At 35.4% G+C, this 18,526-nt stretch overlaps 1 protein-coding gene across 2 annotated transcripts; it reads right to left on the reverse strand.

The window, feature by feature from the left end:
• Positions 1–9,783: 9,783 nt before the first annotated feature.
• On the reverse strand, positions 9,784–17,610 carry LOC116020609 (glucomannan 4-beta-mannosyltransferase 9-like). Of its 2 annotated transcripts, none has more exons than XM_031261079.1 (9): positions 17,258–17,610; positions 16,636–16,734; positions 15,503–15,755; positions 14,505–14,615; positions 13,285–13,412; positions 12,800–12,913; positions 12,400–12,599; positions 12,060–12,257; positions 9,784–10,138 (listed from the first exon to the last, which is right to left on the reverse strand). In XM_031261079.1, exons 1-9 carry the CDS (start codon positions 17,561–17,563, stop codon positions 9,976–9,978), a joined length of 1,572 nt encoding a protein of 523 aa, XP_031116939.1. In that variant the 5' UTR covers positions 17,564–17,610; the 3' UTR covers positions 9,784–9,975. The 2 variants fall into 2 exon arrangements, with proteins under 2 accessions (XP_031116939.1, XP_031116938.1); XM_031261078.1 differs by having other exon boundaries at positions 13,285–13,421.
• Between the last annotated feature and the right edge of the window lie 916 nt (positions 17,611–18,526).

Raw genomic sequence — 18,526 nt, forward strand, 5'->3', positions numbered from 1 at the left:
TATATATATATATATATATATATATATATATATATATATATATATATATATATATATATATATATATATATATATATATATTCATGATCAAATGATTGAGAACAGGATCCTCTTGTGAAAAAGTGAAAATTGATCGCAGTCAGATCAAATGAGAACACTCAACCGTCCGTAAAGGTTCATTAATGGTTGTGAATTTTTTTTAAAAATAAAATCGATCAATTTTATAATTATTGAATACTTTTAAAAGCAGTGTTCATTTTATAATTATTATAAACTTGAAAGTTTAATTAGTAATGATAAGATCCTAGTCTTTCATTTATCAGGATGAAGAGTGTGGATGTATCCACAATTTTTATAAGGGGAAGTACAGTGTTCTCTTGGGCACGCTAAAATGTGAGTCTCTATGATATTTTATGTGTCGAGTTTAATTAAAGAGAGATATTTCTAATTTATTTTTATAATATTTATTAGTTTAGCGTTAGTATGTAAAATTATATATTTAGAAACTATTCAAAAGTACTATTAAACACTTGAATTTAAAATTTATAAGAAAATGTTAAAGAAAAAAGTAAATAATTAAAAGAAGAATTAGTTTGACAAATAAATACTACATAGTAAACAAAATAGATAAAATGAGACGGATTGAGCATTATTTTTACAAATAATTCTTTTGTCTCAGTTTATGTATGCAATTTGTTTAACCATATTTAAGTCAATCTCTTTATAATAAAGATTTTTAAAATATTTAATCAAACATTATTAAATAAAATTTATATATTTAGAAATTATATTAAAATTCAATTGTATACAAAAAGTTAAATTTAAAAATGAAAAAAAATATTTTTAAAAAATCAAATAAATATTCCTCCGTAGGTAATTTGACCAATATATACAACAAGAGAAATATATATGTGTGTCAAAGTACTATACATTTCTTAAAATAACATAGAAATAATAAGTTATTTTCTTATATTAGTTATTACCCATTAATAAAGATTGACTCTTTCGTGAGACCGTTTGACGGATCGTTATCTGTGAGAGGAATCGGGTCAAAATAAAAATGTAATACTAATCAGGAATAAAGTATTCGTTATTTATTAAAGAAAATATATAATACTTTTAAAGGAAAATGTAATACTTTTATCCCTTATAAGTAACAAGCATTGTGTTTTTTTTAAAGCAAGTAACAAACACTTATTCCTAATTAGTATTAAATTTTCCAGTATAAGTATTACATTTTCATTTTTATCCGACTCGTCTCACGGACAAGGATTTGTAAGACGGTCTCATACACGTTTTTGTTATTAATAAAAGTAAAAAAGAAGAAAATTAAAAAAAAAATCATTCATTTTCTACGAATAGAATTGAAGAAAAAATTATGTATATCTATATGTTTTTAGTATTAATATGTCAACTTAAAAAAACAAAAAACAAAAAACACAGTAAAAGTAGTTACGTTGTAGTAGCAAGAACGACAATATATAGCTGGTAGGCGGAGTTGTGACGACAGGGATGTAGACTGCACTGCGCCTGGCCGCCTGCTGTATTTGAAAAACAAAAACAGATTGAAATTTGATTCTTTAATTTGGTGCCCACGTACGTAAGTATGTTGTTGTCGAAGACGAGATTTCAATTCTTTGGTTGTTACGTTCAACGTCAAACAAATACAATGTTTGTTGGATCCATCATCCATCCCATGTCTGCTAAACTCCGCTAGCTACTTACCAGAGTTACATGCAATATAATGGTTTTATTCTTATTTCTTCATCGCTTCATTAATTATTGATTTTAGAAATGATTTATTTATTCTATCTTCATTTAATAGAAAAAAAAAACCTTTATACAATTAATACAAGTTACGTGATAGGAAAAAAAAAAAAACCCCTATTATTCCATCTACTTTTGTTACTATTGATTAAAATAAAATAAAATAAAAACGAGTTGAAGCAACTCCAACCAAAGTATACCTCTTTGGGCCTTTGGGGTTTTCCTCGTGTGTGTGGGTATACAGAAACTCATTGGCTTAAGGCGACGGATGAGGAGATATATGTCATTGAAAAGAATGGTACTTGGGTGTTAACAGATTTACCTCCTGGAAAGAAGCCAATTGGAGTAAAGTGAGTTTATAGAATCACATACAAGTTAAATGGAGAAATTGACCGTTTCAAAGCACGGTTGGTAGCAAAGGGCTATAAGCAGAAATCAGGTATTGATTATTTTGAGGTTTTTGCTCCAGTAAGTAGAGTTGATACGGTTCAAATGGTTATTTCTATTGCTGTTCAAAATGATTGGGAATTGCATCAATAGGATGTCAAGTCTGCTTTTTTGAATGGTTTTCTTGAAGAAGAAATATATGTTGAGCAACCTGCAGGATTTGTGAATAAAGGGGAGGAACATAAAGTGTACATGTTGAGAAAAGCTTTATATGGCTTAAAGCAGGCGCCTAGAGCATGGTATGGTTGCATTGACTCATATTTTATTGAAAGTGGATTTATGAGATGTCCTCATGAACACACCTTGTATGTCAAATGCACTGATTCTAGTGATGTTGTTATAATATGTCTCTATGTTGATGATTTGGTTTTTACTGGAAATAACTTGAAGCTAATCTCATAATTCAGGGAGACACTCATTAAGAGATTTGAAATGACTGATATGGGTCTTATGTGTTACTTTCTTGGCCTTGAGGTTGTTCAAATGGATGGTGGAATCTTTATTTCACAAGAGAAATATGCTGCTGATATTTTGAAAAAGTTAAAAATGGAAAACTCCAAGCCAGTTTGAACTCCGAAATCTGAAAAGTTAAAGGTGTCCAAATATGAGTCTGGTAAGAATGTGAATGTTACAACTTATAAAAGCTTAATTGGGAGTTTGAGGCATTGGTGGCAACAAGGCCAGATATTTCTTTTGGAGTTGGAATACTTAACATATTCATGGAGGAATCAAAAGAATCACATTGGGCTGCAGTAAAGCGAATTTTGAGATATGTCAAATGTACGAGTAATGATGAAATTTTTTACTCTACTAATGAAGTTGTGGAACTTGTTGGATATACAAACAGTGATTGGGCTGGAGATATTGAGACCAGAAAAAGCACATCAAGATATGCCTTCTATCTTGGTTCAACCATATTTTCTTGGTCTTCAAAGAAGCAACAGATTATTGCACTTTCAACCGCAGAAGCAGAATATATTACAGTAACAAATTGTGCTACTTGAGCAATTTGGCTGAGAAGAATTTTGGAGTTTTTACAACATAAGCAGGAAGCATCTACAACTATTTTCTATGACAACAAGTCTGCAATTTCGTTGTCCAAGAATCCTATCTTTCATGGTCGTAGCAAACACATTAATATCAAGTATCACAAAATCACGAATTAACATTGAACATTGTTCAAGTAAATGTAAAGTTGTAGATATTTTTACGAAGCCGTTGAAGACAGAGGCATTTCTCAAATTGAAGAAAGATATTGGGATGGCCAATATATCCAACATGGTTTAAAAGAGACAATGTTATAATAATAATATTATATTATTATAATATTAAACCAAGTAATTTAGTTAATTTGTTAGGAAAATAATAGGACATAGTCATGCATAGTAATGGGAATGTGCTATGTACATGAGATTGCAGACATAGGATTGAGGATGCAGTACGTGGAGCATGAAGAGTACATGTGATTGCATTACCTTAATTTTAGCAATTTTTGTTGAATTCCCTTCACTATAAATCCATTATGTTGCAAAGAATTTTAATCATCAATCAAAAATATTTTCTATTCCTCTCTTTCTCTCTCAATTATTATATTAGTATATAGATATATTATATTTAATATATCTAACAATTGTCAGCTTCATTCAAATGGGTTTGGAAATGTGGGTCATCCTCCGCAAGCAGCCATGCATGTGTCCCTATTTTTGTATCAAGGCCATTTCCAATGCTACGCTAGCACCCAAGTCGAAGGATATTTTGAACCTCAAGCAAACCCCTCCAAATAAATGATGGGTTACCACCTCCAACTGCATAAAAAATAACTAGCATTTAGAATAGTAACGTGCCTTGTATACTCTTGCAACCAGAGATGTAGGTTGGGTAACTAAACGCCAAGCTTGCTTACCAAGAACAGCCATACCACCTGCAGTTTTTGGAGTGGATAAACCACCCCAAGATCTTCACCTCAACGCCTTGCGTGTGCCAACTGAACCAGTCCACCAATATTCATTCATTAAAGTCTCAATATCATTACATAGTCCCATAGGCAAAAGAAAAACCATCATCGCGTATGAAGGCATCGCTTGGATGGCATTTTTAATAAGGACCTCTCGACCTGCACGCGAGAGAAACCTGGCATTCCAACTCCTTATCTTAGCAAGTATCCTATCCTTCAGAAAACCTAGAATATCCATATTTCTCTTCCCAACAAGAGAAGGGAGCCCTAAGTATTTGCCTATGGTGTCTCTTTCTGTCACCCCAAGAATCCAAGTTACCTCATCGCGAACAAATTGGACTGTATTTGTACTGAAGTAAATTTCCGATTTATCATAATTGATCGTTTGACCAGAGGCTTTAGAGTAAGTTATTAGGACTCCTTGTATATTTAGTGTTGTGTGCAGTTTATGCTTCTACTAGTTTAGAACTCTTGTGTATATCTTAGTCCTGTATTTTTCATTCATATATTCATTGAATAATTAAGTCAGAGTTACACATTCATGTAGCGTCAGACTTGTTCAGGTTCATGGCTGGTAACGCCTCTTCTGATTCTTCTCAGACTTTGTCTGACATTCGCATTGTCACCCTGCCCGCCTTCTCCCGTTTCTTTAAGCTCGGCACATCACTTTGTTTCCCTTAAATTGACGTCCAAAAATTATCTCTTTTGGCCTACACAAATGACTCTGTTTCTTCATGGGCAGAATCTGCTGTGCTATGTGGATTGGTCTCTCCCGTGTTCGCCCGCTACAGTAGGGTTGCCGACAGTTGCTAACCCAGCTTACGCGACTTAGGTAAACAAGATCAGTCGATCCTTTCTCTGATTATTTCTTCCCTGTCGGATGAGTGCGTGTACCTAGCCGTAAGTCGCTCTACATCTAAGGAGGTCTGGGCAGCCATTGAAACTGCTCTTGGTTTGTCGACGAGGGCTCAGTCACTAAGCTTACTGAGCCAGTTACAGGCCTTGTGCCAAGGGGACTCCACCACCGCCGAGTATCTTGGGCATGCACATGTTATTCTTGAGGAACTCGTGCTCGCCGGTCGGCCTCTCTCTTTAGACGAACAAAATTTGTATTTGTCTAGAGGACTTAGGCTAGAGTATCGATCGGTTGCGTCCTCGCTCACTGTTAATGGTGCGCCAGTCACGATAAGTCAGCTTTCTGACTATCTAATTGCTCACCAATTCATTACTGCTGATGGTGACGACGTACCTGCTAGGCATGGTTTGCTTCAAACTTCGTCTGCGATGCTTGCTTCACGGTCGGGCAGTGACAATTCTCATGGCCGACAATTAACGCGTGGCAATAAGGGACAATATTCTAGGCGCTGGCAATACTCTGGTTGGCGAGGAGGTGTTGGTCGTGGGCGTGGGAGATCATCGTTGCCAAGGTGTCAAATGTGCAATGCTAGTGGACACACGGCTCTCTCTTGTTTCCGTCGTTATGACAATGCACCTGCCCCATAAGCTAATATGGTGTATTCTACTAGGTTGGATGACGTGCCCTTTTCACAAACCTGGCTCCCAGACACTGGTGCATCAGATCATGTCACTCCGGATGCTAATGCTTTGACTAGTGTGGAGAATTATCACGGCAGCGACACCTTGCGTGCTAGCGATGAGACAGGTTTATCTATTTCTGGTGTTAGTCGAGCTCTAGTCTCTTCTTGTTCTCGTCCTCTTTCTATGTCCCATGTCTTATTAGTTCCTGGTCTTTCACATTCTTTGCTTTTTGTGCAGCGTTTTACAGCTGATAATAATGTGTACTTCGAGTTTCACCCGTCTTGTTTTTTTGTTAAGGATCGCGTCACTAAGGCCACCTTGCTTAGGGGTGGCAGTTCCGGTGGGCTATACACTCTCCCTGTTTCGCGTCCTGTTGTTCTTTTCTCTGTCAAAGCGTCGTCTCAAGTCTGGCATCATGATCTGGGTCACCCACACTCTCGGGTTCTACGTTCAATACTACATTTTTGTCTTGTTAGCGATTCTCGTTTATCTAGTTTAGATTCTTTGTGTTCAGCTTGTCAATTGGGGAAATCCTCACGGTTCCCTCTTAGTCGTGTTAATAAAACTAGTCAGGCTATTCTTGAACTTGTGTATACGGACATTTGGGGTCCTACTCCTATTCTTTCTACTGACGGTTTTAAGTATTCTGTTATATTCGTTGAAGATTACTCTCGGTTTGTGTCGTTTTATCCTATGCGATTAAAGTCAGATATTTATGCTATTTTTGCTTAACTTTCGGGCTCTTGTTGAGCGACAGTTTTCTCGGTCTATTGTTGCTATTCAGGCTGACCTTGGTGCTGAATACAAAAAGCTCGGCAAAACCTTTTCGACTCTTGGGATCCACTACCGTCAGTCATGTGCTTACACTCATGAGTAGAATGGATGGGTGAGCGTCGGCGTCGGCATCGGCACATTGTTGAAACTGGGTTAGCGGTTTTGGCTCAGGTGTTTGTTCTTTCTCGGTTCTGGTCCTACGCTTTTGAGATCGCTATGTTTCTTATTAATCATATGCCTACGTCTACTCTTAGCAATGTTAGTCCATTTTCTGTTATTCATGGTCGGGATCCTGACTACACGTATTTACGTGTTTTTGGGTGTTTGTGTTTACCTTATCTTCGTCCCTATAATCATCATAAGATTGAGTTTCGGTCTACACCCTGTGTCTTCCTGGGTTATCCAAATTCTTATCAGGGGTACCGTTGTTTGGATCTCTCCACTAATCGTGTTTTTGTCTGCAGGCATGTCAGGTTTGATGAGGGTACTTATCCTTATGCCACTTCCTCTAGTCCTGTGGCTTAGGCAGATTCTAGTGGTTCGGTTGTTCCTTGGGGTGTGTCAGCTGTTGTGTCTACTGGAGCCTTGCTTGTTCGTGTTCCTCCTAGTGAGCCAGGGCCTGTTCTTCCTGGTCGACCGGAGCCTATGGTCTCATCTGATTTTGTTGATTCTACAGCTGACTCTTCCGTTTCAGGTTCTAGTTCTATTCCTGGGCTATCTGCCAAGAAGTCTCGAGTCACCAAGATGTCTACGGTCCATTCTCATTCGATGAATCTTCGTCGCATGGGGCCGGCTGAGAATGATGGTCTGGCCTTGACAGTTGTAGTTGCTTCGGAGCCTACATGCTACACTCAAGCAGTGGCCTATCCTGAACGGAGGGCGGCTATGGATTTGGAGTTTAATGCGCTCCTCCAGAACAACATGTGGAAATTGGTGCCTAATCGCCCAGGGCTTAATGTCGTCAGTTGTAAGTGGGTCTTTCGAGTTAAGTGAAAGGCTGATGGCTCCATTGAGCAGCATAAGGCACGTCGAGTCGTGAAGGGTTTCAATCAGGTGGCTGGTGAGGATTTCTTTGTAACCTTTAGCCCTGTTGTTAAGTGTACCATTGTTCATCTGTTGCTTGCCTTAGTAGTGTCCCCTGGTTGGTCTGTGCGCCAGCTGGACGTTCATAATGCTTTTTTTAACAGACATCTTGCTGAGACAGTGTATATGAAGCAACCTCCGGGATATGTTGATTCGTGGTATCCCGGTCATGTGTGTCTTCTTCAGCAGTCGCTGTATGGTCTTAGGCAAGCATCGCGTGCGTGGTTTCGTCGGTTGCATGACATTCTTATTCAGGTTGGATTTCAACTTCCAAGACTGATGTCTCGTTGTTCATTTACACACAATCTGACTACAAGGTTTATCTTCTGGTCTACGTTGACGACATTCTGATTATGGAGAGTGATTATGCTCTTGTTTCCTCCTTGTTTGGTCGTCTAGCTGCGGTGTTTAAGGTTCATGACTTGGGGTCTCCACGGTTCTTCTTGGGTATCGAGACGGTTGCTGTTGTTGGGGCGCTAGTTTTGTCTCAAAGGTGTTACATGGGATACATTCTTAAGTGTGCTGGTATGGAGGACTGTAAGCCTCTTCTCACTCCTGTGGTTGTTGCTCGTCATTAGTCTTTTGACTCTTCTAAGGTATTATATGATCCTACTATGTATCGGCGTCTAGCTGGGGTTCTCTAGTATCTTACTATTACACGGCCGAATTTGTCTTATGCGGTCAATAAACTGTATCAATTCATGCATGCTCCCACTACTATGTACTGGGTGATCTGAAACGGGTGCTTCATTATTTCAAATGCACCCTGTCTTATGGCTTGCGTGTTTCTAGGTCTAACTCATTAATTGCTCATGCTTTCTTGAACTCCGACTGGGCTGGTTGTCCCACTGATATGAAGTCCACTAGTGGTAACAACCTTATCTCATGGTCGTGTCGTAAGCAACGGATTGTTGCTCGTTCTTCAACTAAGGTCGAATACAAGGGTCTTGCGGATGCTTCGGCTGAGGTCACATGGTTGGTTTCATTACTTCGTGAGCTTAGGATTCATCTGTCGTTACCTCCACGACTGTGGTGTGATAACCTGGGTGCCACTTATTTGTGTGCAAATCCTATTTTTCATGCTCGTACTAAGCATGTGGAGATAGACTACCATTTTGTTCGGGACAAGGTTGCTTCTGGTGAGTTAACCGTTCAGTTTATCTCTTCCAAAGACCAGCTTGCAGACATCTTCACCAAGGCATTGCCGAGCACACATATCACTTTCTTGTGGGACAAACTCAACGTGGTTCCTCTACCATCATGAGTTTGTAGGGGCGTATTAGGACTCCTTGTATATTTAGTGTTGTGTGTGCAGTGTATACTTCTACTAGTTTAAGACTCTTGTGCATATCTTAGTCCTGTATTTGTCATTCACGTATTCATTGAATAATCAAGTCAGAGTTACACATTCATCTAAGTATCAAGAGTGTACCTCATGCATTCACTTTCCTTAGTATTGGCACGAAGGAAGAGAAAGCAGTCATCGGCGAAAAGTAAATGTGATATCGAAAATTTTTTATTAATAAACAAAATTTTAAATGATGTTAAAGTGAGTCACCTTTGAAAGTGGAGAGAGAATTGTATGGATGGAGAGTAAATATTGATTAATTTCAAATTTAATGATACAACATTTTGAAAGTGAGAAATGATGCGAAATTGCGCCTACCAACCATCTAAATAATAAAAATGTGTTTATTTTTCTTACCAACACTCTTCCAGCCGAGTTTGTGGCACATGGTCTTTCTAGTGATGTTTACCTTTAATTTCCTGTATAGTTTTTGGGCTATTATACAGGAATTAGATTTATCCAATGTACATCATCGAATTGTGACAGCAAGTTTTTCTCTTCATTCAAAAAGAAAAAATAAAAATAAGAAAACTCTTTATTTTCATATGTTTGACCATATTATAAAGTTTACACAATAATTAAATACAAAAAAAAAATAAAAAATCACAATGATGGTACGGTACATCAAGAGAAATTTTAATATAATAACACAACATTACTAACGAAAATCTTTTGTATAAAAGTAGGTGTTGTGTGAGACCGTTTCATGTGAAACACCTAAATCATTTTAGGTAAAGTGCAATACATTTTTATGTATTTCTAAAAAATATTACATATTTATTATGAAATATTATTACACGTTTTACATTAGACAATTTTATACAAAACTTATTCTTTGTGTAAAACATCAAAGAAAGAAATCGAATTTTCGGCCGAGTTCTACTACATGAACTCTCAAATCTTACTCCATGATTTGACGGACACTGATAAGCTACTTTTTCAAGTGCGTCCCAATATAAATGTCAACATCAATATTTTGTGTGTGAGAGTACAAATTGGAAGTAGAAAATGAAAGTATACCTAACATTTTCCTTTTCGGCCTACTACTTATTGAGGCACATGCCTATGAGGTTGTCCCAAATGCACCAATGTATCCAAATCCTATGACAAAGAATGACACGCCTTGGACAAACAAGTATACATAATAATGGTTGTTTCCGTAACAAAAGTTGTACCACCCACAAAACACCAGGTACAATCCAACAATGATCTCCAACACATGCAACCTATAATACATTAACAAAAAAAAAAAGTTATATGTCTTGAACTTCGGCTATGTTTGGCGAACCTAGTTGAAAGATGAAAAGTAACTGAAAACTGAAAAGTTATAAGCTCGAAGCTGAAATCTGAAGAGCTGTTAAGCTAGCTTTTATGCTTAAAAGTGTTTGGTAAAATTAGTTTTTTGATAAGTTGATAAATGTGAAAAGACTAAAAATGACATTTTCATACAATTTAAATAGTTTTAAATTTAAATAGGTTTGTTTATATATTAAAATATAAAATAATGAAATCAATATATTTTAATAAAATATAAAGTAAGAACTTATATTTGAAAACATATAAAGTAAAACAAAATGCTTATAATTCATAAGATTAGTTCATACACAAATCAATGTTCAAACACAAATGTCAAATTAAAATTACAACCAAACATATTGAAGAGAAAAAGTCTAAAAGGTTTAGTCTAAAAGGTTTTAATTGGCAAGTGTAAATGATGTCATTTCTTTAAAATAATAAGGTTAAAGATGGAAAAAAAGTTAGGAAGCTACTAGCTTATTTTGAAACGCTACCTTAGGTAGTATTAAAAAATAAGCTCTTATTTTAAGCTACTAGCTTATTTTAGGAACATTATCAAACAGAGCTTATAATTTATTAGTAGTTTAAAATAAGCTATAAGCTTCTAAATAAGCTATGCCAAACAGAACCTTATTCGTCTTATCAATACTCTAAAATTTTTAACAATTAGTTTTATATATATATATATTTACTCTCCTAACGATAAGAACACTTACAAAAAAAAAAAAAAAAAAAAAAAANAAAAAAAAAAAAAAAAAAAAAAAAAGACTTTTCATTATCAATGATAGTTGCATAAATAATTACGGACCACATACTTTTTTGACCATCAATAGAATAGATGAAAATGTTTTATCTTTTCCAATTTCGGGTGATGATGATAAAATTTTGTGACTACCCCTCAAATCAACTTGACCTTTTTTTTTTTTTTTCTGAATAAAATTAAATAAATTGTGTTTTGCCAAAATGACTTAAATGCTTTAAAGCTAATTAAGTACTTTTATCCCTGAAAAATGAGCACTTGCAATCTTAAATATAATTTCACCATTCTTTTAAAGAAAGAAAACTTGCAACCTGTCCCATACCATGTCAAATGTGACAATGTAGGGCCAATTTATTGTTATTAATAAAATGTATTGTTGGTGTTGTTGTTGTTATAATTATTATATTTTTTGGAGTGAGTTAGAATTATATAGATATAGAAAAAGTAGTGAATAAATTACAAATATGATTATATAACAGTAGAACTTATTTGTTAAAGTAATAAAATTTTGCATGGATAAACGAAGTCTTAAATGATAATTGGCTATGCTTGGTGTTGAAAATAGATCAGACTTATTTAGGACATTATGTATGTATTGAATTTGGGGTCAATTTGACTAATCAAATAAAAATAAAAAGTGACCGAGTTTATAATTCATGAAAATATTACTATAGTCTAAATACCTTAGGATTCATGTGAGAACTTACTTCAATTCTATGTAAAAGGGGAAAATTGATTTGACTCATCCATCTTAATAAATTAAACATTTGAGAATTATGGTTGAGAATTGTTGGAAAGTAAGAGGATTTGATTCATCCTTTATATATATATATATATATATATATATATATATATATATATATATATATATATATATATATATACACACACACGGGTTCAAATGCCGAGAGTACTTTCAGTGCGTTTGAAAATGCACCAATGCACCACAAGATGTATCGCACTTAATGGGTGCATTTCCGAACATTTTGTGGTGCATTTATGTGGACCTAATGGTGAGTGACGAGACGGCCGCACGGGAAGCACTGTCTGCACGAGAACCTGAAACTATGTATATAGAGAGAGAGACATACCTTTCTCCAATACTAAAACGAGGAAGCTTGTTTACAGCTTTAGATCCTGTTTTAGTGTTGAAGGCATTGCCAAGCTTCTCAGTAATAACCCATTCGTTGACTCTCCCGACTTCAAGAAGGCCGATGAACGTTGCAATAGTGCGGTGAAGGGACATAACATTCTCAAAAAGCATCCATAAAACCACCAAATGGAATGATCTATACAAGAATCAACAAAAACAAACAGGAAATTGTATGTTTAACAAAATCGATCTTCAATTCGTTCATAGAAATTAAAATTGGACGAATAATAAAATTGAAAAACGTAACAAAATGCTAGCTTGTGCAGTGGTTTAATTACCTTGGACTGGGAAGAACATTCAGAATTGCAACGGCTAAAGGGAGGTAAAAAGCTCCCCAAATGGGGACATTGACTTGTGGGACCAAAACAGTTGCAGGCAAAACAAGGCAGAAGAAGGTGAAGGGAACAATATGTGCAACGATTTTGTTAACGAAGAAAAAGGCATATATCAGATACACTTTCTTCCATATCGATACTTTCTGCAAATCGATACACATTTATGGTAATATAAAATTGATTAATAACTCACTCATGATGACATGTTGTATATATAAAGATTAATTTTCCATGAATGCTTATATTTTGATAGTTTAAGATTGTGTGGCTCATTTTCAAAAAAAAAAAAAAAAGATTGAGTGGCACGGTAGTACGGTACTGTTAATAGTTGAAAAGATTGTACCTTGTTTGTAATAATCTCTATGGTCATTTTCTTGAAAAGATTAGCAGGGCCACATGACCATCTGTGTTGCTGATATCTATATGCCTTGAAACTGCTTGGCAATTCATTTTTCACCTATATATATATATATATATATATATATATATATATATATTGTTATTTGTGAAAAAAAAATGACAAAAAAAGAATGAATCATCATATCATTCAGCTAGTAGTCTTTCAGTATCAAGATAAAATTATCAAACCCTCACAGGCTTAGTTCATTGGTTTGGTAAATAATATTTAGGGTAAAAAGTCAAGGTTCAAAACTCAACAACTAGAATGTGGAATTATGAATAGATTTTTTGTGCGCGTTGGCATTTGATCTTGTCCGTTAATTTATATTCTCTGAAATGCACTATTGAGTCGGGATATGAAACCATTTAGAATTGAAGATTCAATCTTTTGGAGTAATAAAATTGTCAATTAAGAAAGAAAAATTTTACCTTGACATCACCAAGAAAGAGAAATTTCCAGGCTTTGAGAGCAGCTCGGCAACCCAGATCCATATCTTCCACTGTTGTACGCTCTTTCCATCCTCCTGCGTCATTCAATGCTGCTATTCTCCATACACCTGCAGTTCCTGCACCATTCAATTCTCTTATTTCATTTTATTTTTGATTTTTTGTTTACATAGTATCCTAGTTTAGACTGATTAGTGGCCTTGTTCCGCCACAGTCGTTATATTGTGGTCCAATGCATTGTGGATCATGGATCATAGTTGATACTGCAGTTGTATTGAACTGATACTACAGCTGTGTTGAAAAGATACTGTAGTTGCGTTGAAAGGAAACTGCAGTTGCACAGAACAGAGACCGTGTCATCCATCTGAAATTGCAGTTGTGTTGAACAGATACTGCAGTTGTATTGAAAAGATACTGTAGTTGTGTTGAAAAGATACTTCAATTGTGTTGAACGGATGAGTGGCCTCTGTTCCGTGCAACTGCAGTTTCCTTTCAACACAACTGCAGTATCTTTTCAACACAACTCATTATCCGTTCAACACAACTGAAGTATCAGATATGATCATAGTCCACAATATAATTTGCGGTTCCGCCAACCCAGCCGAGACCTACATAGTACTGTGTGGATCATTACAAAAAATACATTTTAATATACTAATTGTACATTATTTGTGTACTGAATGTACATTATACAATATAATGTATATTCAATATACAATTAATGTACATTTCCTGAATATAATGTACATTTGTAACATACTAAAAGTACATTATTTTTATAGTAAATGTACATTATTTGATAGTATGGTTCACACAATAATGATTGCGCACACACAAATTTTTATGTCGAACATAGTGGAACATAAAAAGGTACATTTCTAATAAGCAAATTATTGTGTTAACCATGGTTCATATAATGGTGTGTGGACCATAACAAAAATACATTTTTAATATATTAAATGTATATATTATTCTTATATTAAATATATATTATTTGATAGCATAATCCACACAACTATGGGCACAATAACTACATGTGGTGTGGGTCATGCCTGGGCTAAGCCTATACTCACACATTGCCATCTCTATCTTAGTTTATATATGTCTGTAATCTTGAATATCTATCATTAGTATTTGATGCATATTATCTTATGAGGTTATATATGTCTATAATCTTGATTATCGTTAGTATATGAGGGTACCATTGAAGCCAAAAAATGCATGGACTGCTGACCCAACTTCTTGCTCCACTGTGAAATGGTAATCCATTGACATTTCTTGCATTCTTGTTAGCATGCACTCATCGGAGTTGACTGCACCCATTACAATTTCAAAAACACAATTTGTTAGAAATATCAAATATTTCCACAGCTTTAATTTATCCGCCACTCTAAAGTGGTCATACTACAACTATGATGTTTTTTTGAAAATCCACCAACTATGATATTAATATAACATAACATAACATCTTATAATGATATTTGTAATTGGAAAGTCACATTTTTGGTCTATTAATTATTTCTTAATTATATATAAATCTAGTCCCCTACTTTCAATTTTTACAAATTTGAACCTTTTATTATTAAATGACTATTGATTAACTGAACAATCATTATTGTGTGGAGCATAATATCAAATAATATACATTCAGTACATAAATAATGTATTTTTATTATATTAAAAATGTATATTATATTCAAGAAAAGTACATTATTTGAGTACTGAAAGTATATTATTTTGTATAATATATATAAACTCAGTACACAAATAATGTACTTTTACTATATTAGTAATATACTTTTTGTTATACTCTACACAACACTGTATGGACCATAATTTGCCGTAATTGAGGCTTCAGGCTCCATATTTAGAATTTTTATGAGAGCATGTTTCTACCTTCTAATCTATTTTAATTTATATTTTCTCATAAAACTTTAGATATAAGCAAAATTTCACATCTGTTGAGATACTAAATTTGTAGCTCATTGGTTAAAGACTATATATTATAAACACTGAAAGAGGACTAAACTTATAATTTACACACACACACACACAAAAAGCAAATTTTCTTTTATAATATGTGTCTAGTACTCACTCACACACACACACACACACACACACACACACACACAAGGTTATGGTGTCAAAAAATATTGTTACCAAATTAATTATATATACACATGTGTGAATATATACATACCGAATGTCCAACTCGCTTGAACCAGGGCGAGATTAGGGTTATGTATGAGGTAAGGAATGGTGCGGTACAAGAAATCTGGATCAGGTTGAAAATCAGCATCGAAAATGACTACATACTCACACAACTTCACATAGCTGTGATTTATTCCATCCTTGAGGGCTCCAGCTTTGTACCCTTTCCTATGCTCTCTATTCTCACACTTTATGTTCACTCCTTTACTTGCCCATCTCCTGCACTCTTCTTGGACCAACGCCTGTTTTTTATGATTGTTTTAAAATTAAACATATATAAGTGAAGGGAATTAATTAACCTAGGGTTCCTACATTAACTAAGGCAAATTAATTAGAGAATAAAGACAAGATATAAGCTTAAACGAGACAATATGTTGCTTATGCAATGAGAATACAAGTATTTCGCAAATTATATTGTGGACCATAGTTATGGTTGATACTGCAGTTGTATTGAACTGATAGTGCAGTTGTATTGAACTGATAGTGCAGTTGTGTTGAAAGGTAACTGCAGTTGCGCGGAACAGAGGTTGTTTCATTCGTTCAATACATTGCAGTATCAGTTCAACACAACTGCAGTATTAGTTCAACACAATTGCAGTTCCAGACGGATGAAACGGTTTATGTTCTGCGTAACTGTAGTTCATTTTCAACACAACTGCAGTATCAACCATGATGCATGGTCCAAAGTATAACGACTGCAAGTATACAATAACAGGACAAGATGATACCCAAATAGAAACAAAAAGGAGTTCTTTTATATTTGGCTTCCCGTAAGCACCCAATGCGAAACTAGCTCCCCCCCCCAACAAGATCAACGCGAGTAGTTACAATCTTTGCTTGACCTAGCCTTGAACAGCCTCGGCCGAGCACACGGACCCTGCCAACCCGACCTCCTGGGCTCGGATTGGTCGGAGCTAGCCCCGTGGTCGGCCTTGGGACTACGGGGGCCGACTACAGAGTCCGCCCCCCCGGGTTGACTTGGCTAGTCTCCTCGTGGTGATTTGCTCCGGAATAAGGTTTGGAGGATATTCATTAATATCCCAAAACATCATTAAATGTTTTGCAATAATCTAAAAGATATTTCATTTATAGCTATCGGATGAATTAATTGTATATATATACCCTGACTGATGGATCATTTGAATCATCAAGAACTTGAATTATAATTCGATCCGCTGGCCATGAAAGGTTGCAGGCAGCTCCAATGGAAAGTTGATATACCTATATATGCATAGGAGAGGAAAACAAATTAAAACATGCCTTTTATTAATTTAGTAACGTATAAAGTACATACATGAAAAAAACTAGATTTAGTTTTGTCATCATATCTTCAATAATCTTAAGTAGTATGAAATTCATAAATTACATTATAATTTTTTTCGAGGTCAGTGGTATAGAAGAGTCTGAATTATTTGTAACCAGTAGTTTTTGTCTTATGATCTAGAGTTTTTGATAATATAGTAGCAAAATGAAACATATCAAACATTTGAGATATCAAAAACACTTTCTTAGTTTGAGTCCATCAGCTATGAACAATTTAGACTGATTTACTTTTTTGTAGTCTTTTACGGGCTAGAATCACAATATATGGTTTACCCAATATAATCCATTGCACATCATCGGATAATGATTACGGGTTTCCCTTGTAACCCCAAAAATGTAACACTTTTCAATAATTGTATGTCTGAGTAAACTATATCAATAGGACTCAAATCGAATCAGAATTAGCCTTACAACGACTTACCTTCTTTTCATTGCACATTGGTAGTTGAACTAGAACCATGGGGTAAGCCGAGTCCCCAATCTCTAAATCATCCTTCTTCATATCCTCCCACTTGTACTGCTTCTCCGGCTTTCGCCGGAAAAGCTTCAGGCAAGCAACCACCACGGCCAAGTACACTTTCTCCACCATTGTCATGATCACCATTGCCAAACACAGGAACACCATAACTCTAAGCAATGGGACCACGTAGTAGTGAGTAATGCCATCTACAGAACCCTGGACAGCCTCTGTTGGGAGTATTGTGGCTGAGGAATTAATGTTGCCCATTTTCCTCAGTTTTTGTCTACCTTGTCGTTGCAAATTATTTATAATAGAAGATGATCAAACCCAAAATGGGGACTTGGTCTAAGAACAACCTCTTTGGTTGAATAATAATAATAATGAGAAAGAGAGTGATCAAGAGGTTTAATTATATGCCCCGTAGAGTGAGCTTTAATTATATACCCCCCGAAAAACACTCTTTTGGGCTCTGGACGTGTCATGGAATTTATTCGTGTAGATGACGCTGTAAATGATTGCATGCAATTTGCAAATATGTCAACATACAAAATCCTTTTACCAGGTCTAATGGAAAACTCCGTTGGGTGTTGAAAAATTAGTTAAAAATAGCATTTCAAGTGATTTTTTGAGGTAATATTTTAAGTGATGAGATCTACTTTCTATTTGGGTCGTGCCAAAATGTATTCGGGTTCTGCTAAGTGCAATGCTTAATTTGATGTATTATATACTTAAAATGGATCATAGGTGAATAAGAAATTGTACGTGCCATAGCCCATAAGTGTGCAGAAACGTAAATGATGAGCTACTCAAGTTCAATATACGTAATGCCTACTATTAATTAATAATGAGTCTTCTACGTGTGTGTTGATGCAAATTGCGATATGGTAATAAATATTTTATTAACTTAATTGATGATAGTCTTCTACTATGTGTATTTGCTTAAAAGTAAAGAAGAAATTGTTGATAAATTCAATCTTATGAATGAAGTGGAAAAGCAACTTAGTAGTCAGGCCGGGTGTTGGAGAATTGTGGTCAATTTGCAAAATAAAATGTCTAGCTCAAAGTAGGAGGTGACAAGGAGTCTAGAAGGGGAAGTGGGGTAGGTGGGCTAGCTACGCCATCCTGCGTCCCACACCATGCCGTGGCCGGTAAAGCCATGGTTGACATCCAGTATGCCTCATTGTATGCCAATGGGCCTAGCGCGAGGTTTTGGGGGGGGGGGGGGGGGGG

The sequence above is a fragment of the Ipomoea triloba genome, chromosome 5 (assembly GCF_003576645.1).
Source record: "Ipomoea triloba cultivar NCNSP0323 chromosome 5, ASM357664v1".
NCBI lineage: Eukaryota > Viridiplantae > Streptophyta > Magnoliopsida > Solanales > Convolvulaceae > Ipomoea > Ipomoea triloba.

What these genes read in the sequence shown, in the direction of transcription:
- LOC116020609 (XM_031261078.1), bottom strand. Translation starts at nt 17,563, where the DNA reads ATGGGCAACATTAATTCCTCAGCCACAATACTCCCAACAGAGGCTGTC. An exon ending in TCAAGCGAGTTGGACATTCG is followed by an intron (nt 14,616 to 15,502) that starts GTATGTATATAT and finishes TAATGGGTGCAG; the next exon opens with TCAACTCCGATGAGTGCATG. An exon ending in AATGTTCTTCCCAGTCCAAG is followed by an intron (nt 12,258 to 12,399) that starts GTAATTAAACCA and finishes ATTCTTGTATAG; the next exon opens with ATCATTCCATTTGGTGGTTT.